Genomic DNA, 11,192 nt, shown 5'->3' on the forward strand with positions numbered 1-11,192 from the left:
CATCTATGAGCCAATACACAGAAGTTATGGGTTTAAAAAAAAAAAAAAAAAGGAAATGATTTTCACTATGAGTGTGGCAACAAGGTACTCACGGACCCTACCCTGGGGATCCGTGAGAGAGGGCTGGCCTGGTTGAGGAGAATGTAGCTGAGTACTGGAAAGGCTCTTGTGTAGAGGAAGAGAAAGACTTTCTCTGGGATTGGGCTTAGCAGGAGAAATGGGGGAAAAGACAGAGAGGTAGGGCTCATAGGTACCAGATTTAAAGCTGGAAGAAATCTCAGAGATCTTCCAGCCCAGGGGCTGGACCTTTTTATAAGACTGCTAATTTACTTCCTTTTTATAAGACTTCTAATATAATGGGCTTCTTTGGAATCCTATGTATTTTATTTTACATATTATTATTCTGTAGAGTCCAGGGGTTCAAAGGCCAAAAACTACTGATCTAGTCCAAACTCCTCATTTTAGAGGAGGAAACTGAGACCATATAAAGGTGAAACAACTTACCAAAGATCACAGAACTAATTACAGCAAAAGCTAGAAGCCAAACCTAGCTTCTCTCTTCAACTCTAATTCTCTCTCCACTCTACTACAATGATTCTCCATACTGGTAAAAGTGATAAAAAAGATGGGTGCTGGCTATTTAGGAGGAAAACTTTACTTGAAATGGAGTCTGTTCAACTAAACAAGAGTCTGAAATAACTGTGAACTCAATAATCCCAAAATGTAAATTAACCAGGAAAGAACTCCCTATTTGACAAAAATTGTGGGGAAAACAGAAAGAACTTGGCAGAAAGTAGATTCAAACTAATCTGCTATACCAAAAAAAAACTGCTATAGCATAACCTGCTATACCATAAAAAACTCAAAATGGGTTAACTACCTATATTTTAAAGGTCATATAAGAATATATTCTTGTTTATATATATATATATATATATAAAATATATGAAAACCAAATCATGTACCTTTCAAAGGATATTAGGGGGCAAATTACTAGCCAAACATGGAATATTAACAAAACAAAACAAAAAACTATATTATTTCAATTAAATTCAGTTGAAAATTTGCACATGAGCAAAATTCATATAACTAAGAGAAAGGGGAAATGGTCAAATGGGGAAAACTTCTATTTAGTAGTTCTAATAAGAATATCACATGAGACTTTGATAGCACAGATACAGAAAACAAATAGAAATATAGAACATTAAAGCAACTTTCCCAAAAGAAATGAAGTTTTTCAAAAAGAATAATTTCATATTATTAACAATCACATGAAATGAATATTCTTAAGTAACTTCTATAAGAAATACCAACCAAAAAGACTCAAAGTCTTGATTCACAGCCTTGGAAAATGTAGAGGTCTATGTGTGAAGAGTTCTACAGATAAATGTCAACCACTACTGCTTGTTGGAGGTCAGGGGTAGAAAATGGATGGGACTGGACCTGTAATTTCACTGCTAAGGGGAACTTCCAAAAAGTAAACTTGAACAAGGCAGATGGGTATCTTGACCTTGCATTTTATAACCTCACAGAGTGGTCAATGGCCTAAGGCACTGCAAAGTTAAGGGTTTGCTGAGGTGATCAGTATATGCTGAGAGTGGGGCTTGAGCCCAGATCTTCCTGACTCTAGGCTGGCCTTTCTCTTTCTCTCTGTCCTCCCTACCCACAATATACTCATACTCTCACACATACTCTCTCTCTCTCTCTCTCTCTCTCTCTCTCTCACACACACACACACACACACACACACACACACACACTTATAGTCAACATACCTTAGAAGAACTGAAAAAAGATCAGCTCTGTGAGCTGTTTTCACAATTGTATTCTCCTCTGAAATGCTAAAATGGACAATTTCTTCTTTAAAGCTCTTGTCTTCCAATAACCTTTGCAAATTCTCCCTGTAGATAATGGATATAAATCAAAGGGTCATATGATATACCAGCACAATTAAAGCAGTTCATCAGTCTCATCTTTTCACAAGGCAAGAATAAAACTAAATAATATTTAACATTAAATCAAGATAAAATATCAGAATAGGAATTCAGGGGAGGTAAATGAAATGTTTTTTGGCAACTAACAATTGTCTTTATTTTAGCAATTATGCTTGTTCTTTTTTTAAAACATTAAATTTTACAATTTACCAAGCATTCATTTTACTATGTGCATGGAAAAGGAGATGATATAAGACAAATTCTCCTTCAATCTGAAATGAAGGATTGTTCTCCTACTCTGAAAATAAAAATGATTTCTACTGAAAACAGCAGAGCAACCCTCCCGCATCACCCCTACTTACTTGTAGGGAAGTATGTGGGGGTGCTTATAGGTCATGATGCACTCCAAGGCTATTTTTTGCACATCTTGTTCAGGATGCAATAATAACTATGGATAAAATTTTACAAAATGATCAGAAAAGGCTTGTCATGTAAAAACATGCATAACTTCCCATCCTATCTGGAACTGTAATTTCATCCTGTAGGGAAATCAAAAAGAAACTCCCTCCCATCTCCATAAGTAATTGTCTCAGAGCATCAACTGAAGTCTGAAGCAGTTAAATCACTTGTAAATGATAACTACTAAATACAGAAATTTTCATTTTTTTCCCCCCAAAGCTGTTTCCTCTTAACTCCCTCAAAAGGATAGAGATGGGAAAGGGAGTTAGGGAAGGAGCTGTTAAAAATGTATATTGTCAATACCACATCCACAAGTCATTTCTGGTCTAATCTCCTAACTTTACCTGCAGAAAGTCCCTGGACTTGTAGTAATCCAAAGCAAGGGCCTGCCTGCATGCACGTGTGTCTATGCATGTAGGAGGATGGAGGGGGGTGTCAGAACACATCTTCCTTGAGTTCATGCTAATAACCAGGCATTCTGAATTTTGACTATATAAATACAGCTCATGCCCCCTCATTTTAAGCAGAGATGAAGTAAATATTAATGAAATTTACAAAGTTCAACCTAGTAAGAATCTACATGGGAAAACATATTTCCTTTGAGGTTTTTATAAGGGCATCCAAAACTCATTATTCTACTGATATTAAATGAACTTTCTGATAAGTCTCTTTTGAAAGGGCTTGAAAACCATACCAAAAACTGGAATTCCTTTCCCATTTCAATTCACCAAACTCCCTTTAAAGAAATCTAGAAATTTCACCTTCTGCCAAAAAGCCATCTCTAACTTGGGAAAAAAATAATTTACAAATTGTCCTCATCAGGGGCAGCTAGGCAGTGCAGTGGAGAGAGAGCCAGGCCTGAAGTCCGGAGGACTTGGGCTCAAATCTGGTCTCAGATACTTCTTAGCTGTGTAATCCTGGGCAAGTCCCTTAGCCCTGGTCATCTAGTCCTCCCTGCTCTTCTGCCTTGGAAAGGATACTAAGTATCAATTCTAATCTAATCTATCTATCAAATCTAATCAATACTGAAGGTAAAGGTTAAAAAAGAAAAAAAAGGAAAAACCTACATGAAATTATGAAGAGTAAAATGAGCAGAACCAAGAGAACAGTATACAGAAAGAGTTTGAAGAATAACTTGTGTACATCCACCTCTGGAGAAAGAACTGATAAATAGAAGAAGTAAGACATAGTTTTATATGTACCTATATCATTTTGTCAAATGAATATAGGCAAGGAAAGGAAAGAGGAAGGTACCTGGGAACTTTAATGTAACAAACAAATAATTTAAAATAGGAGAGAGAGAGAGAGAGAGAGAGAGAGAGAGAGCGAGCGCACGAGCACAAGGGAAGGGAGGGAGAGGAAGAAGGGGGAGGAGAAGAAAGAGAGAGCCTCAGTTTTCTCAGGAATGTGTTAGCTTCAATGAACTCTTTCTCTTCCAACTCCAAATCTAGACCCCTAAGGAAAGCCAACAACTCATTTTACTTACCTGCAGATACAAATCATATAACTGGGATTCCAGATATAAGGATCGTGGATTTAAAAACTTAGAGAAAACCTGCAGGTGAGCAATTAATTGCCTAAAAAAAGAAGGAAAAAGTGAAAAAAAATGACCACCACTTTCTTAAAATTTCACTATGTGATTAATAATTTGACTTTTTGACAGTGAGAACAGCTGTAACAATCATGTATGAGTAATAGTCATGTAGGAGGTATCTCTAATATCTCCATGCAGTTTTGGCAGGAAATGCCACCACCCCTAGACTGTCACCTCCTACCCCAAGGATGCTCCTGGGATTCGGAATCACCCCTCCCCATGAGGCCCAGCCCCTGCCATCAGTGGGAGTAAGAGCCAAGAGAGCTAGTCAGAGGAGCTGGGGGCAGCTAGCCTGGAGGAGAGGAGAAGAGGGAAGGGGAGGGGAGAGGAGAGGAGTCCATGCATGTGACTGAACTGCACCGCTTATTCACCCTTTGCTCAACAGACAAGCAGGAGGTCAAATAAGATTAGCAGTTTTCCTACTCAGGTGGTTTATTTCCCTGGGGTGAGCTGTTATTTCTGAGGCTGCTTTAAATCCTATCATCCTTCCCTCCCTCAAAATGAAATCCTTAGTTTGAAAGGAAACTTCTCTGGCACAAATCTCTGAGTGTGAAGATATAGTTGTTAGAGTAGAAAACTCTGTGTGATGCATTTTGCTCAGCTATTCATTATTAAATGGGCACTTAAAGGTTTTAAAAATATCTTTATTTAAATGGTGAGTTGATCATTTCCTTTAAATATTCTATATGAATTAATCTTAGCGGCAGCTGGGTAGTTCAGTGGATAGAGGTAGACTTGGAATCAGGAAGATCTGAGTTCAAATCCTTCCTCAGATATTTACATAGCTTGTCCTAGGAACAATTCACTTTGATTCTCTCAGTTTTCTTATCTGTAAAATGGGGATAATAACAGCATCCACCTCCTCAGATTGTTTTGAGGATCAGATGAGCCAGTCGAGGTAAGGCTCTTTGCAAACCTCAAAACGCTACCTACGTGCAGGCTAGTATCACCAACTTGTGTTTTAATGGTCTAAGGTTCAGAAACAAGTTTATAAGCAACTAGAAGTCATGCAGAGTTCATGGGAAACACTGAAAATAGCCAGGGAGGCCATGGGAGAGCTTGGACACCAACTCTGCCCTCACAGGTCTACCCCCGGGGTCCCTTACTGCTCCAGGTCAAGGGTGCTAAAGAACTCACTTGGCTGCAGCCCTCCTGGTCTTCTTCTTTTGGAAGCCAAGCACCACGGTGTCATCGGCCAGCTCCTCCTCTTCTCCAGCCCCTTTGGCGCCCTCCACAGGGCTCCCCTCCTCTCTTTCTTCCTCGGAGGCTGCAGTACCTTTCTTTAGGAGATCCTGGGTAGGGGCAATCTGATGATCAGCTGGATAATACTCATTGCTGGACAGTGGGGGGAGAGAGAACAAATGACAAAGGGATAAAGGGGCCTCAGCAAACTGACATTTTTAGTTACTGCTTAATGGCACTTCCCAGGGGGTCCTGAGGAGCTGAGAGGGTCCAGAGGATGCAGGGAAAATGTTCCGGCTGGCAGGCCTGCCCCCCTAAGATGTGAAGTACAAAACATTGCATCTCATTGGTATGGCCATCTCTCAGTACCCAAAGAAGCTGGATTTTCTCTCAATCGGCTCCAGCTAACTTGTTGGAATTCATGCCTTGAGAAAACTGGTTGAAGCCAATAGAGTCAAGTGTGTTTAGCCCAGAGAAAAGAAGATGGAAGGAGGACAGAATGACCCTATCCCCAGACTTGGGAAGACGTATCATTTGGAAGATGGACTAGGCCTGAGTCTTCATGGTCACAGAAGGCTGAAAGAGGAGCAAAGAGCAGAGGGACAGGGAACACATGCTAATAATTAACACTGTCTGGAATGCCCAATGCCCCCCTGACAAAGCAAGGATAAGGAGTCTTTCAGCCAGGCCTGAGTGGGTTAGGTGAGCTAGGAGGTGACATGCTCCTTCCACACTTCCATCTCTTCTTGCTTAGGGATTGTACTGGCAAACCATTCTCAAAAGCTTCCCCACAGCCAGCTAACCAGTCCTGCCCTGGGTCCCTTGCCCTAGCTCTGAGCTCATGTATGGGTTGGACACTCAAAGTAGAGGGAGCCTTCAGGCTCCACTGGACCAGTTGGCTACCTTTTAGGAGAAGCAGGACAGGGACTTCCAGCTCTGAACTGATGGGCCAAAGTCCCTATTGTTGGGCTGCTGCCTCAGCTTCTCCTCCCTGCCTGGTGTTGGGGGCTAAGCCTGTCTCTGGGGGAACAGGTTGGTAGTCCTAATGGCTGCCTCACTAAGGATCTCTCTAAACAGAGCCTGCCTAACAAAGTGAACTAAAGATCCTACACTAGAGATTTGTTCAGATGTCACCCAGCTTCATGGCAGAGCACCAGACCCTAAGTCAGGAAGACCCACATTCAAATTTAGCCTCAGGCACTTCCTGGCTGTGTGATCCTGTGCAAGTCACTGAACCTCTGTTTACTCCAGATTCCATATCTGTAGAATGGGGATAACAACAACACCTCCCTTTCAGGGTGAAGATCAAATGAGATAATCCTTGCAAAGTGCTCTACAAAGCTTAAGGTGCTGTTATTGTTGGGTTTTTTGGTTATTGTTTTTCAGGCAGCCTTTCAGGATCCTCCCAATTGTTAGCCATGGTCTGGCTCAATATTCCTTTTGCTCTCCTTATTTCCTTATGAGTATATGTGGTCTATCTCTCCAGTAAAATGAAAGATCTCTGAGGCAATGTTTAATTTCTAGTTTTGTGTCTCAGCACCCAGTAGAGTACCATGCACAGAGCAGGCATTAATAGATGCTGAGGTGGCTGAATTACTACCAGGAGGCAGTTTCAACACCTGGATTCCCTGGACATGATAGGATCACACTTTGCTTGGTCACAATGAAAGACTCAGGAGCTCCTGTTAAAAGCTGTGCAGGAAGATTTTACCATGAAATAAAGCCAAGAAGGCTGTCAAGCATAGAGCAGAAGAAAGAGGTCTGGATTTGGAGTCAGAGGACCTTGGTGGGAATCACATATCTGCCTCTCACTAGCTCTGTGACCTCAAAGAAGTCAGCTAATACTTGTGGGTTTCAGTTTAATCAACTGTAGAAAAAGAAGGCAAAACTAGGCAACTTCGAAGGTCCCTTCCCACTTCAAATCAACCATAACTCTCCACCACCTTCTGAAAGTGGGTAGAAGACCGTGTCCAGCAAGTCAGAAAGAGGATTCCTGTCCAGGTACCAAATGGGCTGGATGATCTTGGGAAGCCCTTCTAGCACTGAAATTCTTTCTCAAAGACACCCTTTTCTTTTCCCATAGAGCAAGCTTTATAAATAGTATACTTTGAGGATAGCCAGAGAAGTTCTATAGAACTATAGATAATTAGGTTCAAGAAAAATTTAGCTTAATGAATGGATACAAGAACCACAATGGGTCATAAAGGAATTTAAAAGATATTTGGAAGCTATCACTGCTCTCCTGAGGATGATGTCCTAAAGGGACAACAATGGTCTCCTACAAAATACTTCTTGGAGCTAATATTAGAGACACAATTTAGCAAACCCCCTTTTTTTTTTGATGCCACATCCCCAAAGACTGTGATGAATAATAAAACAACGAACAGAGAGGCAAGAAGATCTTCACTGTGGTGTAGAGGAAGGCTCTTCCTGGGAGTATGTAAGAAAGTTTAGAAGCTGGAGGTACATTCTGACTGAGGGTCACTAGAGATTTTCTTTCCACCCTGGACTGAAGACAGATTAGTGAAATGGCAAATGAGGAGACTCAAATGACAGAGCCTGGTGGATCCATTTATAAGCTCAACAGATCCAGACTTTCACATCACAGAACTTATAGGCTAACCTCAAATAGCACCCCAGATAGAAGCAGGGGGACAAGGTCATTAGCTGGAGAACTAGAAGTGTGGAAAATCTGGAAAGCTACTGAGTCCACACTCTTCACTTATTAAAGTCGAGGAAACTGAGGCTCAGGGAGACTAAGCCCAAAATGACAAAAAGACAACCCTTTGCCCACAGTGTGTCAAAAGAACTAGGCATTGCTTTCCTCTATGGATTTCCCTCCGTAGGAGGCATTGATTATTTCAACGAGCTAATGGTCTACACAGAGATGGCAAACTCAAATAAAAATGGGGGACACTAAACCATAAGAAAAGGATCCATAGAGGATCATGCGTAAGGGCCATACATTGTCTTTGAAAACCATCTTTGAAGCTTCTCTGTGTTCTATTATTGTATCTTTATTTATTTTGTGAACTATTTCCCAATTATATTTTAATCTGATTCTGGTGTACTTTAAGTTCTACTGGCATAATATCTGATACCCATCAATCCAAGAGCAATCCCCAAGCTTTTCACCCAGTCCAGTGAGTTTATTAATATTTGCAAACCTCCTCTCTCCCTCAGAAAATTCTAGAAACATATAGGGGTGTAGGGGTGGAATATAATATTGGGGGGGTGGGTTGGAGGGATCACTTACTTGATAAACCTCAGGAAAAGGGGGGAGAGTTCTCGAGACCGGGGCTCAACTCTCTCTGGGAATTTTGCCAGGGCCTTCCAGAGCAAAAAACGAAAGTTGGTATGGTCCAGCCTCTCCCTGCAATCAGTTCTCTGCTCCAGCTGTTCATGATAAAGGGCACCCACATCTCCGGCCCCAGTCTTCTCAACACCTTTATCTCGAAAATGTTTATCTCTGGAATCAGTCTGTAATTCTTTCTCTGTGGAAAAAACAACACACAGTGACCCTAAGAAAATATGGCTGAGATGATATAGTAATATTTATTTTCCCTCTTAAAAATAAGCATGAATTTTTGTGGTGGCAAAAAACTGGAAAATGAGGGTATGCCCTTCAATTGGGGAATGGCTGAACAAATTGTGGTATATGCTGGTGATGGAATACTATTGTGCTCAAAGGAATAATAAACTGGAGGAATTCCATGTGAACTGGAAAGACCTCCAGGATTTGATGCAGAGTGAAAGGGGCAGAGCCAGAAGAACATTGTATACAGAGACGGATACACTGTGGTAAAATCGAACATAATGGACTTCTGTACTAGCAGCAATGCAATGACCCAGGACAGTTCTGAGGGATTTATGGAAAAGAACACATTCAGAGGAAGAACTACAGGAGAGGAAACACAGAAGAAAAGCAGCTGCTTGAACACATGGGTTGAGGCAGACATGATTGGGGGTGTAGACTCGAAACTACCACACCAATGCAACTATCAACAATTTGGAAATAGGTCTTGATCAATGACACATGTTAAAACCAGTGGAAATACACATCAGCCATGGGGAGGGAGGGGACGGAACTTGGGGGTTGAAGGGGAAAGTAAGAGCATGAATTATGTAACCATGTTAACTTTTCTAAAAAATAAATATTAATAAATGTTTAAAAAATAAATTTAACAAACAAATAAGTACATAGGTTTTTTTAATGAAAAAAAAAAAAAAGGCATGAATAAGACAAATGCTGTTTAGACTACTCACAACAGGAGAGCCCAAACTGCTATGCCCATTTCTCATCTCAGAAGCATTTATTCATTTTTCTGGATCTGACCTGTAATTTCACTGGTAGAGGGAATTGACCATGGAGAACATTGCAGATTGGCAACAGATCAGCAACTGAAACCTCTCTGAGAGCTGCCTGGGGCATGGAGGTTCACTGACTTGCCCAGGTCACATGGGCAGAATGGGCCAGAGGCAGGATTTGAATGAAGGTCTTCCAAATTGTGGAAGCCATTAGACCACAGCTACCTCTCAGGTAGTAGGGAGTGTTGTTACACTTCAAACAAACCCAACTTAACACAAACATAAAAACCAAGAGGTATGAGGTAGTTCGGTAGATAGAACACTAGGCCTGGAGATGGAAGGTCCTAGGTTCCAATCTGTCCTCACACACTTCATAGCTGTGTGACCCTGAGCAAGCCACTCAACCTCAACTGCCTATCTACTCCCATTCTTCTGCCTTGGAACTGATACTGAGTATCAATTCCAGAACAGTAGGATAAGGGTTATTAAAGAAAAGAAAACCAAATGGCATTCCCCAATATTAAGTAGTCAAAGGATAGAAATAGTTTTAAAAAAAATTAATTACAAACTCTTAACGACCTGAAAAAAGTCCCAAATCACTAACAATAAAAAAAAGTAAATCAGAATAACCCTAAGATTTTATCTCACACCTACAAATGGGCAAACATGACAACAATAAACGTTGGAGAGGTTAGGGAAAGACAGGCACACTTGTACATTGTTGGTGGAGCTGTGAACATGTTCAACTATTCAGGAGGGTGGTTCAGAATCATGCTAAGGAAGTGATCAAAAAGGGCAATACCCGCTTCCGGGTTAAGATGGCGGCAGAGTAAGAAGCAGCTCTTAATCTCTCCTGACCGAAACACACAAAACTCCTCAAGGGGACATAAAAACAAGTCCAGACGAACGGAGGAACCCCACAACAGGGCACAGCATGGAAGGTACGTGGAATCGAGACATTTCCAGGCTATAAAGGGCTCTCACTAAATCGCGGGTTGAGCAACCGCCCCACCCCCACCCCCTCCACACACAAAATCTATAGCTCTGAAGCCAGCTAAAAAGAAATAGAGCAAGTTTGGGGCACCCATTGAGTCATTGGCAGCTCCGGGGCCTGTTCCTGAGAGCAGCAAGATTTAGGACCCCAATAAGCCAGAGCTTATTGAGCGCGAGGGCAGAGAGTGGACGCCCAGCGCAGAGCGCACAGGCACTGGCGGAGGCGTGGGTGGAGGCAGACATAGCCAGGAACTAAAGCTCCGAAAACCTGAGTGGGGAACCAGTGCAGACCAGTATACGACTGTGGAAGCAGCGCCCTGAGACTTGTAAAGGAACCTCCTGCAGAGGATCAAGCAAGGGGGTCCACTAGGGGGCTTGACCTTGGAAAAAACCAGATCTCAGACCTCAGGTACCAATAGACCGCGGACAGACACTGAGCGCGAGGATAAACCTGAGAAGCTGCTGGGCTAATGATGGCTACCCAACCTCAGGAAAGTCAGAAGAGAAAGAATAACAACAAGAAAAAGAAGCCCTTAACACTCGACAACTTTTACACAGAGAAAATCCAGACAACCGAGCAAACAGAGGAGGAGAACAAACAAGCATCCAGACCCTCCTCAAATAAGGAAAACTCCTCACAAGCTATGGAAGAGTTCAAAACTGAGATTTTGAGGAAAATGGAAGAGATCTGGCAAGAAAATAACTGTTTAAAAGGTAGAATC

General features: G+C 41.7%; 1 protein-coding gene across 1 annotated transcript in view; it reads right to left on the minus strand.

Moving 5' to 3' along the window:
- Positions 1-11,192, minus strand: part of UTP20 (UTP20 small subunit processome component) — a 116,297-nt gene that overhangs the window by 61,612 nt on the left and 43,493 nt on the right. Inside the window, exons 21-25 of the mRNA XM_044677506.1 lie at positions 8,426-8,663; positions 5,125-5,322; positions 3,880-3,970; positions 2,297-2,382; positions 1,776-1,901 (exon numbers count right to left, since the gene is read on the minus strand). Of these exons, the coding sequence (XP_044533441.1) occupies positions 1,776-1,901; positions 2,297-2,382; positions 3,880-3,970; positions 5,125-5,322; positions 8,426-8,663 (739 nt within the window). The remainder of the gene's footprint in view (positions 1-1,775; positions 1,902-2,296; positions 2,383-3,879; positions 3,971-5,124; positions 5,323-8,425; positions 8,664-11,192) is intronic.

The sequence above is a fragment of the Gracilinanus agilis genome, chromosome 5 (assembly GCF_016433145.1).
Source record: "Gracilinanus agilis isolate LMUSP501 chromosome 5, AgileGrace, whole genome shotgun sequence".
Taxonomy (NCBI): Eukaryota; Metazoa; Chordata; class Mammalia; order Didelphimorphia; family Didelphidae; genus Gracilinanus; species Gracilinanus agilis.